This window comes from Dipodomys merriami, unplaced genomic scaffold (genome assembly GCF_024711535.1).
Source record: "Dipodomys merriami isolate MVZ:Mamm:240054 unplaced genomic scaffold, mDipMer1.0.p SCAF_32, whole genome shotgun sequence".
Lineage (NCBI taxonomy): Eukaryota > Metazoa > Chordata > Mammalia > Rodentia > Heteromyidae > Dipodomys > Dipodomys merriami.
The window spans coordinates 11,203,999-11,229,284 of record NW_027204715.1 but is presented as its reverse complement, the minus strand read 5'-3'; the positions used below and the strand labels follow the sequence as shown (position 1 = coordinate 11,229,284).

The 25,286-nt window shown below is 42.8% G+C and overlaps 1 protein-coding gene across 4 annotated transcripts in view; it reads right to left on the bottom strand.

The window, feature by feature from the left end:
* Positions 1-13,530: 13,530 nt before the first annotated feature.
* Basp1 (brain abundant membrane attached signal protein 1) overlaps positions 13,531-25,286 on the bottom strand; it is a 51,294-nt gene continuing 39,538 nt past the window's right edge. For 2 of the 4 annotated variants that reach the window (XM_070042216.1, XM_070042215.1), the window contains exon 2: positions 13,531-15,190. In XM_070042216.1, the coding sequence (XP_069898317.1) occupies positions 14,450-15,181 (732 nt within the window). In that variant the 5' untranslated portion in view covers positions 15,182-15,190 and the 3' untranslated portion in view covers positions 13,531-14,449. Of the gene's footprint in view, positions 15,191-15,485; positions 15,558-18,146; positions 18,168-25,286 lie in introns of those variants that run through there. The other 2 variants (XM_070042213.1, XM_070042214.1) reach the window with 2 other exon arrangements.

The window sequence follows — 25,286 nt, the reverse complement described above, 5'->3', positions numbered from 1 at the left end:
ACAAATATATAAGCAACACAAATATACAAGCAGGAACATGTTAGGCATTAGTATGAGAATATCGGGAAGATGGTTAAGCCAGAAAGCAGACCACCGTTACATTCACTTAGCCAGCTGCTCGCAGAGTAAAAGCCAGGTAGACTGTTTATGCCCACTATTCTGTTTCCCATTTGCTGCAGGAATTGTAAGGAGTAACAGAAGAGGTGGGATCAGAAATACATCCCATGACTTGGGGATGTTAGTACTCTGACTCCTGTCAGATCAGTAGTAGGGCAATCATACCCATTACTCATAAAAACTGACAACTTTTGCCCTCGTGCAGGTAAGTGGTCTCAGCACTGGAATTTGTACAATAACAGGATCATCTGTAGAGGTACTCGGATCAGGGAATCCAGGAAAGTGTAAAATTCAGAGACCCTGAGGGAAGATTTAGGAGATTTTTGGAAGCTTGGTTAGCAGAGGCCTGGGTGTTCTTACTAGCAATGGACTCAGAACCCAACCTAAGGCAGGTGTGACAAGATCTGTGCGAGGTCTAATTCCAGAGCAGTGTGACTTGGAGAGGGCAGGGTCTAGAATATGCCTGTGATTTGCTTGTCCTAAGTGGAGTCGAGGGATAGATAGGATCTCAGGCCAAAGGTCTGACATGAATGTCATTAACATCCATGTCAAGCTAAGGCTTTCCCAGCTTCAGACTCTGAGATCAGAAGTTTTCCTATCTCCTGTAGACAAGGATAGTGGTCTGTCTTCATGTGGGAAAGTAAAGAAACTCCCAGAGGCAGGTAGAATGGGATTCATAACAAGAGAACCTGGCAGGAGCAGCTCATGCAAGGGACAGGCACAGGAGGACCCTCCTATTCCCATAGAAGACAGTCCTGTGAGGTCCAGTGATCCAGCCTTCTAAACCTAGTGGGCTGTGTTAGACACCAATGCTTTGTCTTCAGTGGCAGGAATTACTCTAGATTCTATTATCTTGAGATGGAAACTCATGACCATACCAGCATCCTATAAATTCTCCCTTGTGTCCAAGATGAAGATGCGATGCACAGCCTTAGTTTGAGGAAATTTCTGTTACAGTCCCATGTGAGTGTTGGAGGGAGATCAGCTATGCTTTGGGGAAAAGAAAACAATAATTCCACATGTCCTTAAAGGCAGAAAAGCTCCCACTTAGCTGTCCCTCTTAGGAAACCAAGAAATAACCACTCCGAATTTTATTACTTAAGCCTAGCCAGCCATCATTCAAGTACAGATAGCAAAATGCAAAGGATTCGTTTTTTAAGTCCCATCTTGGAAGAAATTAGACACACAGCTCTCATACATTGTCAGAAACAGATAACATACAATTGCATGGACTAATACTATTATTTGAAATCCCTTAATATCTGCTACTACTACTACTCATGTATTGAGCAAAGACCAACAGCATACCATCTCCAGAGGGTTTTTTCTTTTATTATAATTATTATTGGTGTATGTGTGTGTGTGTGTGTGTATGTGTGTGTACATGTACTAGAACTTGAACTTGAGCCTGACTGCTGTCCCTTAGCTTTGTTGCTCAAGGTTGGTGCTTTACTAACTTGAACCACACCTCTACTTCCAGCTCATTTTTTACTGGTTAAAAGGAAATAAAAAATTATATTAAGTGAAGTAAGCCAGGCCCAAAGAAACATAGGTGCCATGATTTCCCTTATTTGCAATAACTAGTATATGTCTGAGACAAGCAGAAAAGGTCAGATAAGTTGATGTTAGGTGAAATGAACCCCAAGATAAGTATTCAAATATTTTTGCTTTCATACGATTGTTTCTACCATATTTATAAGATGATTTCTTTGTTGCTTTGTATGTCCTTCCCCCACGGTATAACCCTGCTTTCACTGTATTTGATGTTGGTATAATTTGTAGAGGGGAAGGGAAAAAAAAAAACAAATCGTTTAACTGGGGATACAGGTGGACCCATTGCAACAATGAGATGTACAAGTTTTGTCAAAAAACGAACTTTACAACTTTGGGGGGGGGATGGGCAGGGGGGAGATGGGAAGGAATGGGAAGGGGAAACAAAGGAGGAGGCAACAATGCTTGATAAGAAATGTACTCATTATCTTGCCCATGTAATTGTAACCCCTCTGTACAGTATTTTCACAATAAAAAAAAGAGTCTCACAGACATTCCTACCAGGGCCAGTATAGGATTTCTTAAGCTGAAAAGTCTCCAGCACAATAACCAGTATTCACGTGGTGTATAGAAGAGTCAACCCTCATTATCTAGTGCATATACACCATCTAATGACTATGGTTAATTAGTGAAGGTTCCTATACTGAGAATCAACCTCCAGCCTAGTCCTGGACCAGCTCAACAGGCAAGATTTTCTTTCATGCTGCTCACCTGTTGTGAGGACACACCTGAAATGAAAGGTAGGTGGGAAAGGCCACGGCAGGGCAGCCCACGCGTGGTCAGGAGGGGCCCTGGAGGACCAAAAGGAAACCAAAGGTAGAAATGGATTCTGGGGCAAAGTTAAACGCTTGGGCTCTCAAGTCACAAAAATTTTGAAGTGTTTTTGTGTCTTTGTTTTTGTGCCAATACTGGAACTTGAATTCAAGGTCTGACCACTGTCCCTTTGCTTTTTTGGTCAAGCCTGGTGCTCTACCATTGAGCCACAGCTCCACTTGTGGCTTTCTTTTATTTTTGCGGGTGGGAAGAAGGGTGTTAATTGGAGATAAGTGTCTCTGGGCTTTCTTTCTCAGGCTAGCTTTGAATGTCAGTCTTGAGATCTCAGCCTCTTGAGTAGCTGAGATTACAGGTGTGAGCCATAGACACCCAGCGGGTCTGTCTCAGTGTTCAGGCAGGTTGCCACCATCTTCTGCAGTTGATTTTCTCATTCCTGGGTATATACTGTTTTCCTCAGTATACCTTGTCTACTGTTATTACCCCAGCACACAGACCTCCCAAGCCTCAAAGACTACAGGAGACTCTCTTCTCTTTTACAAACCCAGAAATACCTCAAGGAACAACCTAGAAGGGTGATCTAAGAAATCCAAAGGAAGCCAAATTTTAAATGGAAAGTTATCTTTAGATCCAACACAACACAGCATTTTGAGCATAGTGGGAACTTATAGCTGGTATAAAATGTCTCCAGAGTGTGAATCTGTGCCTGCTTCAGAGAATTGGAAAGTAGAGTAAATCCACAGGAAGAAATGCCTTTGTCAGAGTGAAGCTGAACTGCAGATGTTGAAATAAAAGCCAGTCTGGAGCAAGGGATGGGGGATGGGGCTTGGCCCTAAAAACATAGCAGCCAAAATTAGATACAGACAGTTCAGAGTTGGACCACAGCTAAGTCCTCAAAGATTGAAGTGATAAGAATTACAAGGAAGCCAGAATTTCTACCTAAAACTGAAGTCTCCATGTAAAGGAAGCCAATACCAATGTGTTTTTACCACTTGAGCCACAGGGCCACTTCTGGCTTTTTCTACTTATGTGGTGCTGAGGAATCAAACCCAGGGCTTCATACATTCAATGCAAGCACTCTACCAGTGAGCCACCTTCCCAGCCCCCCAATGTGTTTTAAAAATAAACTTATCCTGGACTAGAGACGTGGCTCACATGGCAGAGCACTTACCTGTCATTCTGAGTTCAAGCCACAATATCAACAAAAAGAAATATAGATAAGCAAATAAAAGTCTTTTTCAAAGATCTTACATACCTTATAGCATTATGTAGATTATTTTCATTATATTATAACTAGGAAAACAGCATTCAAGTGCACAGTAATGGAAATCTTCCCTCTAAAATATACAACATAATGGTAGCATCTTTCTGTATGTCTGTGTATATGAAAAATTAAAGATACTATTACTAAAATATAGTTAAAATATAGAGATGCTCATCAATTACAGCAGGTTGCAATTGGCAGAAATGGTGAACATATTATGTATATACAATATGTTAATGTATATTGTATATTCATCAGGGAAGGCAGCGTAATGCTAATTCAGTGCATTAAAGAGTCAGGTATGCTTCTACTCACAACTTATCAATCATTACACAGCACATGCAAAGAAAAGAAAATATGTTACATCATTATAGGTCTTGTGCCTGAACAAACTTATTCTCAAATTACTTAATAACTCTGGTGAATTGATTATAGACTTGGTCCAGAAATGTCTGGCCTTTGTTTAATAATAATAATAATGTCATTGAATAATTATTAGTTGTCTTTAGAGAGACTTGAACAGTTAAAATTCTACCTCTTCACATCAGTCTAGAGTCATCCACCAAACTTTAGGAAAAGGCTAAACCCTTGACAAAACTGATAGCAAGCCAGGCATGGTGACAAAGCCTATAATCCCAGCTACTCAGGAAGAAGAGGCAAGAGGGCCTCACCCCAGCTACATCACTGATTAACAATTCTCCCCCTAAAGACTCGTGCATCTAGACCTTTAGTCACTGGGTCTAGCACCCACAGACTTCCACAGACTAGCCAAAGCCTTTTCTCCATGTCCTTCTGCTCCAGCACCACTGGTCAAACACCAGGTGTTTGAGGGAACACTCCCATTTACAACCTTTTCCTGCAACACCATCGTCCACATAATACTTGTATGTCCTCATCCCAGCCTCTGGGGGGGTCTCCTCTCACCTCTGCGTACTGCCATGATGCCCTCCAGAAGCTCCACCTCATTGCAAGCAAGCTCCTACTCACCTTTGAGCCTCTTCCTGGGGCCTCCCTTTTTCCCTGAGAGCTCCCTTTCCCCAGCTGCTATCTGAAGTGAGACTCCCCGTGGCTGCCTCCCAGAAATTACCCTCCTGCTCGGCTCACTGGTGAAAGAAAACCCAGACCATCCCCACCTTCCTAGGGTCACCAGCTCCTGGCCTCGCCCTACTTCCTCCAAGACTTTGGCTATCAGGCTGGTGGCCTCCAACATCCTGTCTTCCTCTTGCTTATTCAATATTCCGCACACCATCTTCTCTACCTGCTGGAGTGTCAGAAGAACTGTGAGCATTCCAAACTTCTCACCTCCAAAGCGACCAATGCCACACCCGTTCTGCCCCAACATGTCTGTCAGCACTCAGACCTTCTCTCCACTCTTCTCCCAGCCCATGTCTCTCCTGCCTTCCCTTCCCTGTCCATCCATTCTACTACCATTCAGCCATAACCTTGCCAATTCCCTAAACTCTGTGGTCTCTGGACTCCTACCACATGTACTTAGAAAAAACCAGCCCTGCAGACTCCCCACTCTGCTTTTTCTATGTGTGCAAAGGATGCTTGGGAAGACCAAGCGACAGAGTACCGTCACTTGCAGCTGATGATGGGCAATCTGCAGAGGGCCTTCCTGTGTGCCAGCACATGAAGCTGACTTTCAGAGCTTCCTTCATCTGCAGATCTCCCAACAACCCTCCGCTCTACTCAGCACCCTGCCTGCCCCTCAGTGATGGGAAATGAGCTTGCTTCATGTTTTTCCACAGAGAAAATGAAAGCCACCCCTTAGCTGTCAGCCTGTCACCTGCAAAGAACTTGTTGGTCAGTCTCCATGCGTCCAAATGTTCTCCACATTGAACTCCACACTGATCTGTCCCTTTTTCCTTATGCCTCTCCATGCCTAGCCCTCCCCAGGGTCTCTAATTATCCTCAGGATGAAATTGAGAGCCCTCAGCTCCACCACAAAGGCCTACTGGCTCAGATCCCAGCCCCATCCACACCCATCTCTCCCTGCTTCACCAGTCTCTGTGAATGCTGCTACCAGAGCCTTTCTGTGGTCTCCAGCCTTCCTGATTCCCTCAGCACACAGAGCCCTGTGCTTGCCCTTCCCTCTGCCTGAATCACTTTCCTCTTTCTTAACATTCTTTTTTTTTTTTTCAGGAAAAAAAAAGACCCTATTGCTAACTTTTTTTTAAATTTTCTACTGGATACTGTTTTTCATTTAGGTCTGGTGTTTTCTTCCTGGGTGTAATGGTATACAGAGGGGCTGCAGTTACATAAGTCAGGTATTGAATACATTTTTTTTGAAGTGTCACCCCCTTCCTCATTTTCTCCCATTTTCCCCCCCAAGGCCCCCTGCCAAGTTGTATAGTTCATTTTCAACATAGTGTCTAGTGAGTATCACTGGCTGAGTTAGTTCACCCTTTGTCTCACCATTTCTGTGCTCCCCCTTCTTCCCCCCCCCAAATCAGATAAACATATGTACAAGACAAAAGGTACAGAAATCAAAAACAGAGACAAAGGGGGGAGGGGAACACACAAAAAGTAAACTGAAAAGCTTGTTTCCATTTCTTGGAGTTCATTTCGATAAGCATCATTTTTATATGGTCATTAGCACATAGCCCTTGTGATCCTCTCCTAAGAATATCCTCCTTTGGTCTCACTGTGTGAATGTTTACAGTGCTGTGTAATTGATCATTTCCAAGTGTAATTTTTTTTTGTCAGTCGTGGGACTTGAGCTCTGGGCCTGGGCGCTGTCCCTCATCTCTTCAGCTCAAGGCGAGTACTCTACCACTTGAGCCACAGCACCATATCCAGTTTTCTGGTGGTTTATTGGAGATAAACATGATTTTTTTGTTTCTTTAGTATGTTCTTCCCCCATGGTATATTCCCTGTTTTCACTGTATTTGATTCTGGTGCCCTGCATCTTGTATATACGTTTTTCTAATTTGAGGCGGGGAAGGAAAATAACAAAATGCTGAAATAAGGATACAGGATGACACATTGTAACAATGAGATGTACAAGACACTATGTTGAAAAATAACTTTTCAAGTCCATGGGGGGACTGGGGGAGTGGAGGGAGAAGTTGGGGAGTTGGGGAGGGAAGGGATGGTAGGGGAAAAACAAAGGAGGATGTAACAATGCTCAATAGGAAATGTACTTATTACTGTACTGTTGTAAGTGTAACCCCTCTGTACAGTATTTTTACAATAAAAACATATATATATATGTGTGTGTGTGTGTATATATATATATATATATAAAATGAGCTCCAAAAAAAAAAGTCTCATGGATTTTCTTGCCCAGGCTGGCTTTGAACCGCAATCCTCAGATCTCAGTCTCCTGAGTAGCTAGGATTACAGGTATAAGCCACCATGCCAGGCTCCAAATGTAATTTTTTGCCTTTTACTATCCATTGGGTTTACTTGTAGATTTATAGGCACATTCTAATTATTATAATTGAGGGAAACCATGCAACCTATGTTTCTTTGGCCTCAACCCATTACTTTCCTTTGAAGTATATAGCTTACATTTAACACTAAGAATTGTTGGGTGATTGTTTAATTGAACACCTGCCATTGACTTACTCATTCCTTCAAATCAGATTTGCTATCTACTCTGGGCACTGAGATACAGTGTTGAAATCAGGGGAAAAAATCTCCTTTGCATAAAGCATATGGTCAAGTGAAAGGAGACAGAATAAACACCTTATTTAAGAAAAGGTGGGAAGTGGCGCTGTGGCTCAAGCGGTAGAGCACTTGCCTTGAGCTGAAGAGCGCAGGGGCAGTGCCCAAGCCCAGAGTTCAAGCCCCACAACCAACAAAAAAGAAAAAAGAAAAGAAAAGGCATTATACTTTGCCGGTTAGCATTAGGGGATAAACCACCGGAGAACAAGAAGAAGGGGGGCAGAGTGTGAATGTGAGTGGGGTTTGGCTATTGGGTGAGAAATAGAGTATAAGAGGGATAATGACCTCAGGTAACTGTGACACACAAGCCATATCATGAAGGAAGTGAGGAGTCTAAAAACACTCCAGGCAGATGATTACCATCTCAAGGCCTGAAGGCAGCCAGCTGTCTGGGAAGTTCATAGAGAAGTAGTCAGCAGCTGGCTGAGCTAGGCAAAGTGAATGGGGGGTGGAGGGGAGGAGCTACCACAGAGTGGAGAAAGAAGTAAGAGGGCAGGCTCTTAAGAGCCTGCAGACAGGACCAGCTCCAGGCCATGTATGACCTAGGGAGTTTCACAGGACCTCACACGCACAAGAACCAAGTTAATGCTCTGCTTCAACTGAACTATGTGCCTTTAAGTTTTCCTGATACATATTCCCAACATCTCTAAGGTTATAAGTATTCAATTGGGGTGGGGGGGGGGGCACGGGCGTACCAGTCCTGGGGCTTAAACTAAAGACTGTCCCTGTGCATTTTTGCTCAAGGCTAGTGCTCTACCACTTGAGCCACAGTTCACTTCTGGCTTTTTGGCAGTTTAATTGAAGAAAAGAGTCTCACAGAAGACTTTCCTGCCTGAGCTAGCTTTGAACCATGACCCTTAAATCTCATGTTCCTGACTACCCAGGATTATAGGCATGAACCAAGCATGCAGCTTCAATGTTTTTTTTTCTAATAAAGTGAGTCTAAGAGATATTAAGTAATTTAATTACAATTCCTCAATTCCTCAAACCCAGATTCTGACCCAAATTTTATGAGCAGATTCCCAAAAGGAGCTTTAGGTAGCAGTGGTTCATAGCCCTGCTTTCCACAGGAACTGTTGAATTAGGACCATAGCTCAGAGACTGAACTTCTTCATTTCAATATGCAAGAAATGAGTAACAGCTAGATTTTATGGCACCTGGTAACCACTGCCCTGCCTTCTGAAACAGAATTTGTGGAAGAACCTTCTAGATTCTCTTTTAAAAGCATTCTAGATTCTGAATACACCTCCCTTTATATCTCCATTTACCCTTACAGATATATGGAGATGTGGAAGAGGGGTGGAATGCACAAAGCACAGATAAGTGCCAAGGAAATTAGGATTGTGCAAAGCCAGAAGGCTCTGTCCAACTTAAAATGTGTTGAAAAGGCATACATTCGTTCTGAGCCAATGTAAGCATTTGCTGCCTCTGTGTAGACTGGGTGGGTGCAGGGCAGGCAGGCAGGCAGGAAGGAAGGAAAGAATGGAAAATGATTAAACACAAACTGAAAAAAAGTAGAAGTAGAGAACTTGATGGGAAAGATAAAATGTAGTGAACGCAGAATAAGCAAGACAGGAAACAAATAACAGGCAAAAACGTTACAGTGCAGTTCGGGCTAGCATCAGAAATGCAAGCAATTGTTCTAATGTTCTATGGTAGTTTGTCTTCTGATTGCATCATTTTTGTAGTTTATTTTCATTATTGTTGCCGCTATTGGGGTGTGTGTGTGTGTGTGTGTGTGTGTGTGTGTGTGTGTGTGTGTGTGTGTGTAATGGTGGGTGTGATATTTGTGTGTAAAAGGTAGAATTTTCTCTGAATGTCAAGGCAATTTCAGCTCCTGGAGCTGAATAAATAGCAAGCAAAATACAGTCTGTATTATTCATAGCTAAAGAAAAAAATTAAAATCCCCTCTGGGGAATTTGCATAGCAGCCAGACTCGAGGGCTGCAGTGGGTGGTTCGGCTGCAAGGAGTGCTATTCCTGGGTGTCTGAGCTGAGCCAGAGGACAGGAATGGCTGGCTGCAGATACAGGACCTTCTACTCATTTCTTCTAGTGGGGTTCACCTGTCCAGTCAAATGTCTCAACGTTCCTGTGTCTAAGGCTCTCATCATTAGAGAGTCATCCCTTTTTACTGGCTATTTCTGCCAGTGAAAATCCTGAAATAGAATCCTTTTTTTTCTTTTTCTTTTTTTTTTTTGGTGGAGGGGAGGCTAGGAAAGTACTTTATTCTTCTAAATTAAATTTTTCCTTCCACTACTCTGTTAACAAAAGTATGTTACAATGTGAACATGTTTTTACTCAGGGTATTTTTTTTCTTTTTCAGTAGGAGTGCAATATGGTTGGTTATCTGGTATGACTCTTAAATACTATTCTATATTAAGGATTTATCATTTGGTTATAAACCAGGAGTTTTGGTGCCCATTCAAACCTATTTTCTTCTTGAATGAATTCATAGCTAGAAAAGCCAAAAAGACAGGGAGGTTGCCAATAAGCCTTTCTGTCTAGTGTTTTGAAACCAGTCTTCTAGATTTTTTTAAGCTACCAGAATATTTATGTAATTTCAGGTAATCAATTATGCTTTATGCTTTAATAAAAGTTTCTATCCTGTACATTAACATTCTAGCCTGCACATTAACAATACCTTGCTCACATCTGAAATTCCACTTGAGGATTAGTGAAGTTTATTCAAACTGAATCTAACATGAGAATTATTATTAAGAATCTTTTAATTTCTTAAATCATGAGAAATGTAAGGGGAAAAATTAGGGAAAAGGCAAATAGCAGTCTATGATTATGAATCTCTGCCTAGTGATCTATTGTTTTCTCACTTGACATTTTAAACATATGTCACAAGAGAAAAAATAATAAACAAATGCAAAAAGCTAATGAACTGATACAGTAACTGATACTAAAAGTTTCCTGGGACCAAAAAAACAAGCAAGAAAAGACAAAACTATCTTCAAAGAATACAAAATAATAAACATGATGTTTGCCCCATAAGAAAATATGAAATAGTATGACAAAGACTTTTAACTGATGTTTCTATTTGTGTGTCTACAACTCTAATGCATCTTTCTTGGAAAACCATAGTTCTTTTGCAAAAAGGTATTCTAGAACTTTCCTCCACTATATATGTAGATGGAAATATATGGTTTTAAAATAAAAATGTCATTTAATAAAACAGAGGTTGAGGAAAAACTTGGGAGATATATACAAAATTTTGACGTTTTATGTGCTAGTGAAAATTTTGCCCTTAAAAAGTCAGAAAACATGGTCTGGGAATATGGCTTATGCCTAGCAGGACCTTATTTCAAGGCCTAAGACTGGCACACAGAAAAAAAGTCAGAAAACCAAGAGGGGCCCTGGCTCCAAGTGGTAGAGCAATATCCTTGAGCCCAAGAGCTCAGGGTCTGCTCCTAGGCCCTGAGTTCAAGGCTCACCACTGACAAAAAAAAGAAATTGTCTGAATAATACTAGCCAATACAGTTCAGTACATAATTAATGTAATATAAATACATTAATATATAAATATGCATGAAAGTCAGAAATCATATAGATAAGCATGAGCTTGTTTAAAGAACTTGTTTATAAGGACATATGTATATGTTTATAAAAATGTAGTCTTCCTTTTGTGTGTGTGTGTGTGTGTGTGCGCACGCATGCACACATCTGTGTGTGTATGTGTGTACGTGAATATGTGTGTGCCAGTCCTGGGGCTTGAATTCAGGGCCTGAGCACTGCTTCTGAGCTGCTTCTGCTGCTCCTGCTGGTAACTACCATTCAACTACTTGAGCCACAGCACTTCCAGCTTTTCTTGGTAGTGTCTTGGAAATAAGTCTCCCAGACTTTCCTACCTGGGATAACTTGAAACCTAGATCGTCAGATTTCAGACGTGATTACAAATGTGAGCCACTGGTGCCTGGCTTGCGTTTTTTGCTTTTCCATTAACAGATATCTTAAAAAAGAAATTGGACCAATGGATAGAAAGAAGATACTTCAAGAGCAGCCAGTGATGTCCTGATCCATGTCTCAAGACTCCAGTCAATTGACAAGCAAAAAAATGTTGGAGTCATGGTTCAAGTGGTAGAGCACCAGCAGAGCAAGCTAAGTGAGCCTGAGGCCTTGCGTTCAAGCTTTAGTACCAACAAAAATAAATACCTAAATATTGCAATTTAAACATCTCGGTAATCATCTTTTATATACCTTTTAATCACACAAACACCTAAGAGTTTAAAAGAAAAAAGAAAAATATGTACCTTTACTCAACAACAATATGTACCAATAAACTAAGAAAAAAATGTCATTATTTCATTCATCCCTAACCTGTGATTTCAATTCAGTATTTCTATTGAGGAAACTGATTTGATTGTTCTAATGCGTCAAAAATCCCAGTGAATGTTTTTAATATCAGGGAAGGATGGTGAAACGAATGTATCACTTTGCTAATAGTTCTCCATACTTCTCCTGCACTGTGCTTTCAACCATAATGAATTCAAGTTTAGTTCACTGTAGAATGCAAGGACCAAAGGTGATTGTGGCCATGACGCAAACCCAGCAGGTATAACACTTGTGAATACTGATCCTCACCATTGCTTGCACCATGGCTCCCACTGGCAAATACCTGGAGGGGTACTCATTAGACTACTCAGAGAACACATCTAGAAGCTGGCTAGCCTTTCTTCTTTGGTTCAACTACATGTAATGTAACACATAAGATGGAAACCAAGAATATTTGCATTCCACACTATAGCTAATGTCCCTTAAAGAAGTAATTCCATTGCATTGTGCTTTGCAAATTATATAGGAAATTTCCTGAATTAGCTCTCTAAAATGCAAAATTGCTATTTATGACTCCAGGCATATTATCTCCCAGTGCACCCTCTCCCATTAGCTATCATTTCTGACTCACACATGAGACATCTTCATAGTGGCTAAGGTTCTTTTTAGAAAGTGACATATTTGTGATTTGATACGGAGATTCCAACATCAAGTGAAAATACCCAACTTACTATAAAGAGATCCAAAAGATGACTGTTCCTTTTCTTACATTCAGAAATAGATAAACATCCCAGGTCTGTCTAGAAAAGTCAAAATCCTCCATTGACAACTGAGCACATGTATGGCTTTTAATCTTACCCGGGAGGTCGATTCATGGCAGCATCCACCCACAGTATTCATTGCTATCTAGCATTTCCATTAACCACTAGTGTTTCAAAAGTAACAGAAATCATGTCCCCAGGATCACAAAGATTAAGCCTTGTTGTAGGTGTGGAGAGACTGGAGAGATTGGTAGAAGCCAGAAGTCTGGTGGGCACCAGAATTCACCAGACTTCCGGCCTTTCCCTAGGCTCTGTCTCATGAATACAATAAATAAATAAATAAATAAATAAGGAAAGGGGATGTTTATCTGTTTATCAGTGGCTTCACTATATACATATGTTTCTAAGAAAACTTCAGTTCATTTCTTGAAGATTCAATTAATTGCCTTGTGTTGTTTTACTCAAAGTCTTTGCTCTTTTTCGGTAAATTAGTCACACTCATCCTTCCAGAGAGAGTGAGCTTTCCAGATTAGCCCCTTTATGTCTAAAACAATCACTGGTATATTACTTTGAAAAAAATAATGTTCACCAAGTTTGAAAACCTGCCTTTATACTTCCATCTAAGTATATTCACAGCTTGGGTGCCAGGGCTCACAGGAAACTACTCAGGAAGCTGAGACCTGAGAACGACAATCTGAAGTCAGCTTGGGCAGAAAATTCTGTAGACTGTCACCTCCAATGAACCAGAAAAAAAAAGTGGAGGTGTGGCTCAAATGGTAGAACACTAGCCTTAAATAAAAAAGATAAAGGGTCATAAAGGGCCGTGCCAGGCCTAAGTTCAAGCCCATGTACTGGGACAAATACATACATACATACATATATATATGTATATATATATATGTATATGTACACACACACACACACACACACACACACACACACACACACACTCGTTCCCAATCAGTGTTTCGGTGTTCTCTCCTCTTCTGTCTGGAAGGCAGGGAGGAAAAGGCAAAAGAAAGCCAACAGTATTTATTACTTCTTTTTAATTGTTTAACTTTATTACTGTTGCACCATTTATACAATTACATATAATTTCAATGCATCCATTGTACATTTTTTTGTTTTTTTAATTTTTATTTTTCCATTTCCAATGCGTGGTGTGCTGTTGTCGGTGACACAGAATGGAAGAGGAACTGCAACTGCAACGAACGCAGACTTTTTTTTTAATTTTATTTTTTTTCATTTCCACTGACCAATAAACAGAACTACAGGTGCACCCAACCACAGACATGCATTAACTCGTCATGAGAAATCTAGGTAGGCTAAGTACGATGAGAGAATGTTTGTTACTCCCAAAAATATCTGGAAGAGGAAGAATGGAGGGTCGGCGTTGAGTTACACGTGGACAAGCTAGGTGGCCTCCACCTGGAAAAATGGGCATTCATCCCCCAACATTAAAAAAATATCAAAGTAAGAAAGGCTGGAAATTAAAAAAGAAGAAGAGAAGAAGAAGAAGAAGAAGAAGAGCAGAACAGAACGGAAAGCACGGAAAATACTGCTCTCATAAAGATCTGATTGCCTTGGCATGGGCCCCGCGGGCGGAGGTGAGCGCCGCCGGCTCCCCCCGCCCTCCGGGCCCGGAGGCGGCGGCGCGGGGAGGGGGGCGAGCGGTGGAGCGGGCGGGCGAGCGGGCCTCAGCAGTTCGGGTACGATCGCGGCGCGGTACTCGGAGACACTGACCTTTCGAATCCGGGACTGATTAGTAACGCTGACGGAAGGTATATTAGATATTTTCCCCACAAAAATACTATTTGGATTCTCCCCCCCCTCCCTCCCTCCCGAGGTGGAACGCAGCCTCTGTTTCGCTCGTTGGTTTCTCCCCCGTGGGGCCGTACACATCCTTAACTTCCGATCGGTAACGAGTGAGTGTCAGGGTGGAAGGGGAGGGGGAGGGGAGGGGGAGGGGCCGGGGGAGGGAGGGGCGGGCGGGCGGGCCGGGGAGGGGCGGGGGGCGGACCCCAGGCTGTCCCGGTCACTCCTTCACCGCCACGCTTTGCTCGGCGCTGGCGGCGGGCGCGTCGGCGGCCTTGGGCTCCTCGGGCGCGGGGGGCGCGGGCGCCGGCGCCTTGGCTGTGGAACTGGGCGCTTCGGTGGCTGCGGGGGGCTCCTTGGGGGCGGGGGCGGCGTCGGCGCCGCTGGGTTTAGAGTCTGACGCGGGGGCCCCGTCGCTTTTCGTTTCCTGGGCTGCCGGCGCGGCCGCCGGAGCCTCAGTCTTTTTGGGTTCCCCTTCCTCCTTGGCGGCGCCCTCCCCGGGCGCGGGCGCCGGGCTCTCCGCGCCCGCCTCGCCGCCGCCGCCGCCGCCGGCCTTGGGGGCCTCGCCGCCCGCAGCGGGACCGGGAGCGGCCCCGGGAGCGGAGCCGGAGCCCGCCGCCTCGGGCTCGGGCGCCGCGGCCGGCTCGGGCGGCGCCTCCGCCGCGCCCTCCGTCTTCTCGGGCTCCGCCTTGGGCGCCTCCTCCTGGGCCTTGGCCGCCGCGTCGCCCTCGGGCTCGGGCGCCTTGGCCTCGGCGTCCGCCGCGCCCTGGGCCGCCTTCTCCTCGGCCGCCGGCTCCTTGGCCTCCGCGGGTTCGGAGGCCGCCTGGGGCTCGCTCTCCTTCGGGGTCCCCTCCTCCTCGGTGCCCGCGCCCTCAGCCTTCTTGTCCTTGTCCTTGGCTTTCTCGTCGTTCACATTGTAGCCCTTCTTCTTCTTGCTCAGCTTGCCTCCCATCTTGGAGTTCTGTAACCAAACACAAGCCCGACAGGGCGAGGGTTAGGCGGGTGCGGGCGAGCGCGGGGCGCGGGGCCCGGGAGCCCCGAGAAATGCACCCCCCCATCCCCAGGAAGTGGGGCCCCCCGCCATCCCCCCCCCCCGGGGCCCTCGGGCCGGGTGTGTGCTGTGGACTGCAATGGAAATGGCATTTCGCCATTGTCAGGAAATTGGGGTGGTGAGGGGAGGAAGGGGGACGGGGGGGGGGGGTGGGCAGGGCTGAGGCAGAGGTGGACCGGTCAAAACGAACCCCCCCCCCACATACGACCGAGATGCTCATCAAAAGGTGCAAATCTAATCAAAGGAAGGGCAGCCGGGCGCCGGCTGCTCCTGTTTGCTCAGGAGGCTGAGATCTGAAGATGGAGGTCGACAGCACCAGCCTAGACCACAAATCGGATCTCCCATGAGCCAGCAAAAAAAGCGGTGTCTGGCTCAAGTGGTAGAGAGCCAGCCGTGAGAAAAAAGCTCAGAGAGAGACACAGCACGCGCGCGCGGGGAGGCCCGGAAAGGATGCTTGCCTCCTCCCTCAGGTCAGACTCCCCAGAGAAGGATGGAATGGTGGAATGGCACGGGCAATGATCTAGGTCTTTCGCTGAGCTAGATTAAAACTTTGGTCATTCACAGGCACTTCCACGAGACACTAATTAGCCCAAATCATGCATTTCTAGAACATGATCTCAAGTGGTCAACTTCACTTGCCTTGTACTTACACAGAACCACCTGTGGAAATTCTGCTTTCTCATCTGCATTGACTTGCCTACTGTGTGACCTGCATTCAATGTTGCTTTTCGGAGTATATTTGGCTTAAAAACATCATTGTGTAATAATCTGACACTGTGGTTGGAGTGGAATTACAATACTCTATGTAGGCTTAATGGTCATCAACAGGTTTTCGTTTGTTTTGTTTATCCACTCCAAATATAGGCCTCGAACTGTCTTGGGGCTATGACTTTCATTCTGGCAGAAATAAAGCTACTGATTGTATTTGAATCCTGATTTGTTTTTCCTCCCTTGATACGGAAGTGTTAAATCAGACAAGTTTATAAATAAATTGCTAACTGTATGCAGATCCATTTAAAGTGACTCTTAATGGTATTGTGCATCCGTGCGAACCCACTGAGACGGTGTCCATTTGAAAAAAGAAAAAAAATACTTCCATTACTCTAGCTTGATGAATCCACAAAGATGGCACTCCACTGTCTCTACTCCACAAGCAAGAACAGCCTCAAAGGCAGAGTCTCCATGAAGGCTCGAAAGTCCATGAGACCACCTAGATCTGGTCCAGGTCCACCAACTCCACAAAACTCTAAAGCTCTCCTCAACGAGGGGTGGCACTGGTCAAGATTCATTGTACACACACACTGCAACCCCAGTGTGTAACTATTTGCAGATGATTTTGTAAAGCCATTCATTCAGAACAAGAACGTGCTGTTTATTCCTTACACACCTTGGGGTATGATTCCATGTTGCGAAATAGCCCTTGCTTATCTAAATTTAAAAGCTAGGTGTCAGGAGGGCAGTACTACTTACTCTGCTTTCATAATTTGCCCCTGCACTTCACCCTAACCTTCTCTCTGGACAGACTTTAATAATTGGGGAAGGAGGAAAAGCAAACTGAAAGATCACTAAGACACTGTCCCCAGGTCCTTATTGTGTTATCCAAGGGAGAGTGTCTCTTACGTCTTTCATTGGAGAGAGAGAAGAATGGGGGCAAAAGAGTGTGATATATGGTCAATATCTACTTTAGACAATGGGTTCTAATTAAATTTTTGTAGGACCAAAAATAAATGGCAAAACGCCATTAAATACACTTTCATCATGTAGCAATAAGCTCAAATATAAAGAAAAATAAACTCTGATACTCTGCCATCCTAGCTACTTGGATCTTGGTTGGAGTACAGCTCAAGCAAACATCAAGACCCTAGTTCACCCAGTAAAATGCTGGGCATGGTAGTTCGTGCCTGTTATACCAGCTAAGCAGTAAGTATAAATAGGAAGACTCAGTGATGGCCAGCAGGATATATATGCAAGACTTGATGTGAAACAGAACTGAAATAAAAAGGCTATAGTGGGCTCAAGTGGTAGAGCACCAGCTTAGAAAGCTCCAGGATCTGAGCTCAACCCCAAGTGCAAGGAAGGAAGGGAGGGAGGGAGGGATGGGAAAAAGAAAAGAAAGAGATACAAAGAAAAGAAAAGAAACTTGACCAGTATTTTAACTGTGCAGTACTTTCGTTAAACTCCTAATTAAATGGTATGCATGTGTGGTTTGTATCAAATATAGTTTTCAGCTCTGCTATTTCATTATACATTTTAGTATGTTAGGTTGAATTAAGAAATAAGAAACGTGATAGATCTGCCTTTAAAATCTTCCAATTCTATAAAAGAAACCCATATGCCAATCTAGAAATTTCAGGCTGCACAGCAAAGTGTAGTGTGCGCTGTGTTTCTGACACCACAGCATGGAATTCTATACAGCAATCCCCTGAAGTTCAAAGTCCTGTTGGTTTACAAACCTAAAAATCTAGGTTACTAAAATTGGTTTTCTGAAACCCAGTTAAGGCCACATTTGAGTCTTTGTTTAAGCTCAGCAATGATTCTTTTCTGGATAGGAAGTTGGTCTACATAATCAAATTGTAAGTTTAAAAAAGTGTCATCATCCTGTTTGTTTTTCTAAGTAAGCACCTCCTGTGTTTAGCTAATTTACCTGTGTGAGCTACTGTGAAAGTACCAGGGAAAGACTTACAGAATACTCTAGAACCCTGGCAGGCAGAGGTGTCCCGATTAGTTACCAAGATGCAGAGTGAAGACCTGCCGTACTCCCAAGGGCAAATTAAAATTACAAATTGAAGCCTAATGTTTGCTAGGTGCCAGGTCCAATCCCGATCCTAAAAATATTACAAAAATTATTTCATCTTCTCAACAGCACCTTGTCAGGATATAGCACTAACATCGCCTCTTAGCCATGATGAAATGCTGACTGATGGAGCTCATGCACTGTAAAATAAGCAAAAGAATCAAGTCCAACAAATATGTTAGGGCCTAACAACACCATCTAGGAGGTCAAAGGGGACCCCATTAAGAAGCTGCCAATCGGGCAGCGCTCTCAGTCCAGAATGTGACCTCAGAACTCAAGTTATCCAGAAGACACGGGAGGAATTTGGTACTTCAAGCTCTCTCGCTCCTCTCACCCCCCCCCCCATGTGCCTCTCAACTTTTCATGTTCTCATTTACCAAAAGAGCTTTCAATGAAGCCCTTCAGAAGTAAGAGTGAAAAGGAGATACAGAGTTTAACAGTTTTCTCTCCTTTCTATTGCTTCTATTTAAAACAAATCATTTGCTGTAGAACATTTGAGTTTTTAAGGTTCCATGGGCAAGTGAACAAGTAGTCCATCCTAGATGTCTCTTAAACCAAGACCAAAATGACACAGAAGGGCTGGGCATTTGATGGCGTTTAAGATGGCCACTCGCGGGAATGTACATGGTCAGACACGCCGAACGCACTGTTCCAGGGCTGTGTTCCCATGAGAACACACAATGCAGTCGCTCTCACTTGTGGCATTTCAAAGGAAAGCGAATGCAAGAGTTGTCTTTGAAAGGTACAAGGAAATTCTTCATCCCCAGAGCCACAGCTATTGTAACTCACAGGTTGGAACTTACATAGAAAATAACTAACGAAGACCAGCAGAGAAAGGAATGTCAGTAAGGATGGACAGTAATTATTTCAAGGAGACTTCTGACCTGTGGTCATGGTTGACTCATAAGACGTGATCATGAAGCCAGGAGCCAGTGGCTCATACCTATAATCCTACCTGCTTAGGAGGCGGAGATCTGAGGATACCAGCTCAAAACCTGGCAGGAAAGACTCTTATCTTCAATTAACCACCAGAAAACCGGAAGTGGTGCTATGACTCAAAGTGGTAGAGTGCTAGCCTTGAGTGCAAAAGCTCAGGGACAGAACCCAGGGGCCCTGAGAAAGCCCATGACTAACAACAACAACAACAAAACGTACTCATGAGTGACCCCTTCCTGAGCATACCAACTGTTTGAATCCGTCTTTTTGCTGCCTATTTTCTGTGAAAGAACAAAGATCGATTTCACGGTTATTTCATGTGAGGCATCAGTACGTTTGGCATTTCACAGACCTGCAGTGAGTGCTGGTCCCTTCTGCCAACATTGCCTGTGACCATTCCCAGACAGCCCCACGCTTCCCACTCACAGGCCATCAGAACACGCATTCAAGAGCCAGCCATCAGAAGCACTGTAGCCAAGAGTGTTGTTCTTTTAAAGAAACACCTTAAAATATTGTCAAAAAGCTGTTTGGTATGTGTGTCCCAAGCAAATTACTGCTGTCTCAGAGCATGTGTCAAGGAAGTTTCTAGATTATTTGCTGTCACCCTACTGCTAGTATTAATGTCAGTCATCTGAATAGGTTAGGCACGTGAGATTTTCATGAGATAATTAGTGTTTTTAAACATACAAGCAGCCTGTTAGACTAAGAATCCCGTTTCTAGACAGAGGCAAACTCCAGGTGAGTCCTCAAACCCATTCCTGCCCTTCGGCTCTGACCTTGGTGAGACCATGAGGAGCCTCCTTTTCCTCCACTGTGTCCTCAACATGTCTTCATCCTTCAGTTCCAGGGAAACAGAAAGCCTACTTTATAAAGCTTCCAGCATGGAAAAACACACTAAAACTCATTAACTGCTTCCAATTTTCCCTATGGAAGGCTAAACAATTTCATCTGTACCTTATCTCAGCTAATGTAAGATGGTGATATGGTCCCATGCCTTTTTTTTCTATACAAAATTATTTTTCATTTTGAAAATATCAAACACTTTAATATTTGATGTGTGTGTTTTCCTTTTTCTTTTCTTTCTTTCTTTTTTTTTTTTGGTGGGGCCTGAACTCTGGGCCTGGTCGCTGTCCCTCAGCTCTTCAGCTCAAGGCTAGCATTCTACCACTTGAGCCACAGCACCTCTTCTGGCTTTTTCTGCTTATGTGGTGCTGAGGAATCGAACCCAGGGCCTCATGCATGCAAGGCAAGTGCTCTACCACTGGGCCAACTTCCCAGCCCCAAACACGTTATTATTTGAAAGTACATGTTTATAGTCTAATTCTTATCATTCTCTTTATAAAACTCAACCTCTTATCTATTTAATTAATCCCACTTGGTTATAAACCATTTTCTAGGAGAAATATATGGAAGTTCTGCATTTTGGTGAATGCAGGAAGGGGTGTGGAAACAAGAGGGAGGCTTGGAGGCCTGGAGGGGATCAGTGGCTGATACTGACCACCCCAGCCCAGGTCTTGTTGCCTGTAGCAGGCAGGAGGTTCAGCCCCATCTAATACCCCCACCCCGACCCCTGCCCCGTGTCCCCCTCCCCGAGACCAGCTTCATAGGAGAGCCAGCTGCATGGATGGTACCCTCAGTGCTGGCAGACTCTCCCTTACACACCTTCCTTGTCCTAAGAAACAAGTGGAAATTGAGGAACTTTTGTAGAACTTCGAAAAGCACATTTCCTTCACTGCTTCATGCCCAGGATGGTACATAAAATGGGCAACAGCATAGTTAGGTAGACCAGAAAAACGTCTTTTTCATCCTCCAAAACACCATAAAGCAGTAAATGCCAAAAGATTAGGTTTAAATTGATTTCCTCCCAAACACGTCTTAGAAAATTCTGTTAAATCTAGGAACTGACAGGTACATTTTTCTTATTAAAAAAAAAAACTTCTTTATAATCTGATGTTCAACTTCATAAAGGGAAAATGTGATCTTAAAAATGGCCACGCTGGGGGGCTGGGAAGGTGGCTCAGTGGTAGAGCGCTTGCCTTGCATGCCTAAGGCCCTGGGTTCAATTCCTTAGCACCACATAAACAAAAAAGAAAAAAGCCAGAAGTGGCGCAGTGGCTCAAGTGGTAGAGCGCTAGCCTTGAGCTGAAGAGCTGAGGGACAGCACTCAGGCCCAGAGTGCAGGCCCCATGACCGGACCAAAAAAAAAAAAAAAAATGGCCACTCAGGCAAATGTAAAATAATAAAATAAGATTGGTTCTTGCTACGGAGAACTTGAATATGGAATTTTTGTTAAACATTACATTTCTGTTATGTTAAATGTAAAGATTTATATTTGTATGGGTATTTATATATTGGTATCAATTTTATATTGCTGTGACACTCTGGGAAATTAAAGACAAGAAGTACTTTGAAATGTTATTTATCATCAAGATACTCTTGCCTTGCAACAGTCTATGTCTCAGTGATGGGCTAATTATTTGTTCCTTTTACTCCAGGAAGCTGGTGAGGGAACACGGAAGGTATTCTCAGCAAGTCAAATCATCTAAGTTGTGTTTATCTTGTTCACCCAACCCTCAGCACATACTAGGCCCCAATCACCTCTTTACAAGCTCAACTATCACAGAACTTCATAAAGCAACTATAATTACCACAAACTACAGCATGATTTGCCTGCTGACACAAATCAACTCATCCAGAGTATTCCTGATACACACAAGATGTTTTTCTTGCATTAAAGTAATCCATCTTATCAGTACAGCTAACTGAATTAAATTTTAGTCTTTCTGTTTGGGGAGGAAGAGCCAATAACAAAATGGTATTTGGAAAAAATAAAATATTTTAAGACGGATAAATTACAAGTGTGGCACTCAGTGTAAGTTCTGCTGAAAGTGGTAGCCAGACTCCACTGCCAGAGATCTGCTATGAATGTGAGCAAATAATTGTTGTTGTGGGTCTTGAATTTCCCTATCAAATAACATGGAAATCTTTAAAGTTCATTCTCTTTCTGGGAAAATAAAAAGAAAATATGAATACTTAAGTGGAATGCTAAACAAGTAATGTGGTCTCAATATCTGCTAATTATTATTACAAAAAGTTAGACCATCTTAAACTCTGAAGATTTAATTGACAACCATGTGAATTTCTTTGTACAAGACTTCAATATATGAGAAACCTGTTAAGAAACAGAAACAAAATACTAATCTAAAAGATTTAAAAATTAGTAATAGAAAATTAGTAACTCATTTTTTTAATGCTTGTGATTGCATTTAGGAAATGGTTTTGAGAATCATGTGTCAGATTAAAACTAATGAGTCAAGAGAGCCCTGCATACTGAATACATCCCCAATGAAGTCATAACTGTCAGAGAAACAAGATGTCATTAGCTTCCCTGGTGCAGACCTATTTGTCAGTGCTGTGGTTATTTATAAGGCACCATTATTTCCCCTTTCACACTCTTGGTGTGTCATCTAACAACTACCCATAGTCCTGCCTGGAATGATCTCAGCACTTCCTAAAACAATCATCATTCCCTTTGATCCCATCCGGGTTACAGAGCCTGTAGATATTTTTAAATTACTATTTCATATACAGTTAAGTCAGTAAAAGGCTAATCATATTTCTTGCAAATTAACCTGACTTTCAGTTTTCTGTTGTGTACAAATACTGAAAAAAAGTAGGTAAAAAAGAATTCTTAGGGGCTGGGAAGGTGGCTCGGTGGTAGAATGCTTGCCTTGCATGCATGGGTTTGATTCCACATAGGCAGAAAAAGCCGGAAGTGGCGCCGTGGCTCAAGTGGTAGAGCACTAGCCTTAAACTGAAGAGCTCAGAGACACAGCCCAGGCCTAGAACCAGAGTTCAGGCCCCATGATGGACAGAAAAAAAAAAAAAAAAAGAATTCTTAGACCCATACTTCTAGAAAAAAAAAAATAGAACAACACTCTTTTTAAAACGTAATGATGGTATCTTAAAATAGAAACAACATAAAACAATTACCAAACTAAGGAAGCTCCATTAAAACATATTTTTCTCATTCTGTGTCTTATGGGAGCCAGTTAAACCTTTTTCTAAAAAAATTCAGTTTTCAATAATCTAGAATGAACTAAGGAATCTATTTCCTGTATATAAAATCCCTAATAAAAATAAAGAAAGGGGCTGAGGGTATGGCTCAATGGTAGAGTTCCTGCCTAGCAAGCACAAGGCCCTGAGTTTAAACCCCAGGACTGTAAGTTAAATAATGAGTGATAAACTCATACAAATGTAGGAAATATTTTCCTACTATTGCTGTCTCTAGAGCCTCTTCCAGAATTATTGATACTGCACACAGTGTTTGTAAATCTCTCAGGAACACAAAGTAAAGGCAAGTGAAGGCCTTCTCTGTTTTCTAAGGCACGGTTGTACTGTGTCTTAGGACATGAATTCTGAGAGCTTTCCATGTGTGGACACATGGTGTCTGCCACCAACCTGCGCTTGCCGACTTGCTGGAGGCAAATAACTTCCTCTCTGTGATTAGAAGGCTAGATGTACTTCTTCCTCCATACATGCTCAAGTTCTCAAGTTTCTTCTCATACACTCCTTTGTCTCCACCAACTTAACTTTGGGGGCAACTTAACATTGCCCCTTGGTTTGTCTTCGAAAATAAGTACTTTGAATTTTATGTGATCAATTAAGAAAATAATGTTAAGAGCGTATAAGTCCCCAAAAGTGGCCAGATTTTGCTACAATTGTAGGTGCTTAGCTCTTGACTCCTTCCCTTTTTCTTCCCTCCACGGGTCTTTTGTTAAGCCAGGTTTAACACACCAACATTGAATTCAACAGTTCAGCACAGACTTTGGAAAGAACCATGTCCTTCTTTTGATTTGACTGAACCCATAAAGCTGGGAGTTTTAAATTTGTTCATCCGTGCCCACACCTTCTCATAGCTTCTCTCATAAGCTCAGGGCCTGAGGAGGTAGTTTCACCTAAAACATTCTTACAAACTGCTTTTTCTTCAAATAAAGGATAACTCGTTTCTATATTCACTTCAATGGAAAACCTACATCAAACAAAACGAGGACACATCATTATTTCTGCAGGGCTTACAGAAAGGCAGACTTTATATGATTTTTTTGCTTGGAATTTATAAGCGGGAGCGTTCCGGCTAGTTATACCTTGTAATGTCAACTGACTTGCTGTGTGAATATGCAGGCGACTTTAGGAACAGTATGCCACAGACTCATGATCCCACACTGAGAGGACAGCAGTGGGGAGATGAAGAGTGGGAAGGGAGGGTCTCTCACTCTGAATACTCTCTCCACTCTCCTTATATCAATTGGATCTTCTCTGCCCCACCTCAGTCTTCTGTCCGGAAACTGAAGTCTAGCACTTAGCTCCCCCTCCCCCTCCCGCCCTGCGGGCCACCTCAGAGGGGCACAGAGTGAAAGTAGCCATCAATAAAGATCTGAATCTTGGCTCCATTTGGAGGCAACGCTAAAGCAATGTGTTATGTATCAGGAAGTCTGTTAGGATGATCTCTTGCTTTCTCCAGCTCCACTCCAGTAGCCAAATTTGGCCAATGACAATCTCCATAGTACACAGAACCACTCATGTGACCGGGTCCTCAGGAGATCAGGAACACAGCGGAGAGCAAGGGAAGGGGTGGGAGGGTGGGTGAGAATGTTGAAACGGATGACATTGATCAAAATGCAGTTTTGTTTTAGATGAATAGCTAGAATGTATTTTAAATTTTATTTGTATAAACAATAAAATTTGTATAAATAAGAAAATACAAATTAAAATTCAAACAAAACAAATCATACAACTCAGTAACAAAAAATTATGATTTTAAAAATGGACAAAAGATTGGGCTAGGAATGTGGCTTAGTGATAGTACTTGCCTAGCATGCATGAAGCCCTGAGTTCAATTCCTCAGTAGTACAAAACAAACAACAGCAACAAAAAAACCAGAAGTGGTAATGTGGGGCAAGTGGTAGACTGCGAACCTTGAGCAAAAGAAGCTCAGGGACAGCGCCCAGGTCCTGAGTTCAAGCCCCAGGACTGGTTTAAAAAAATGGACAAAAGATTAAGGATACTTTTCTGCAAAAATATAAACAAATATTTGATTAACATATGAAAAAATGCTTAATATCAGAAGACATGAGAAAATGTCAAACCAAAACCACAGGGAAATGTCTACATTGTATACATTCATATGGACATATTTTTTTAAGACTCTCCCCCAAATGACAAGGGTTAAAAGGATGTGTAAAAATACAAACCTTTGTGAATTTCTGACAGGAA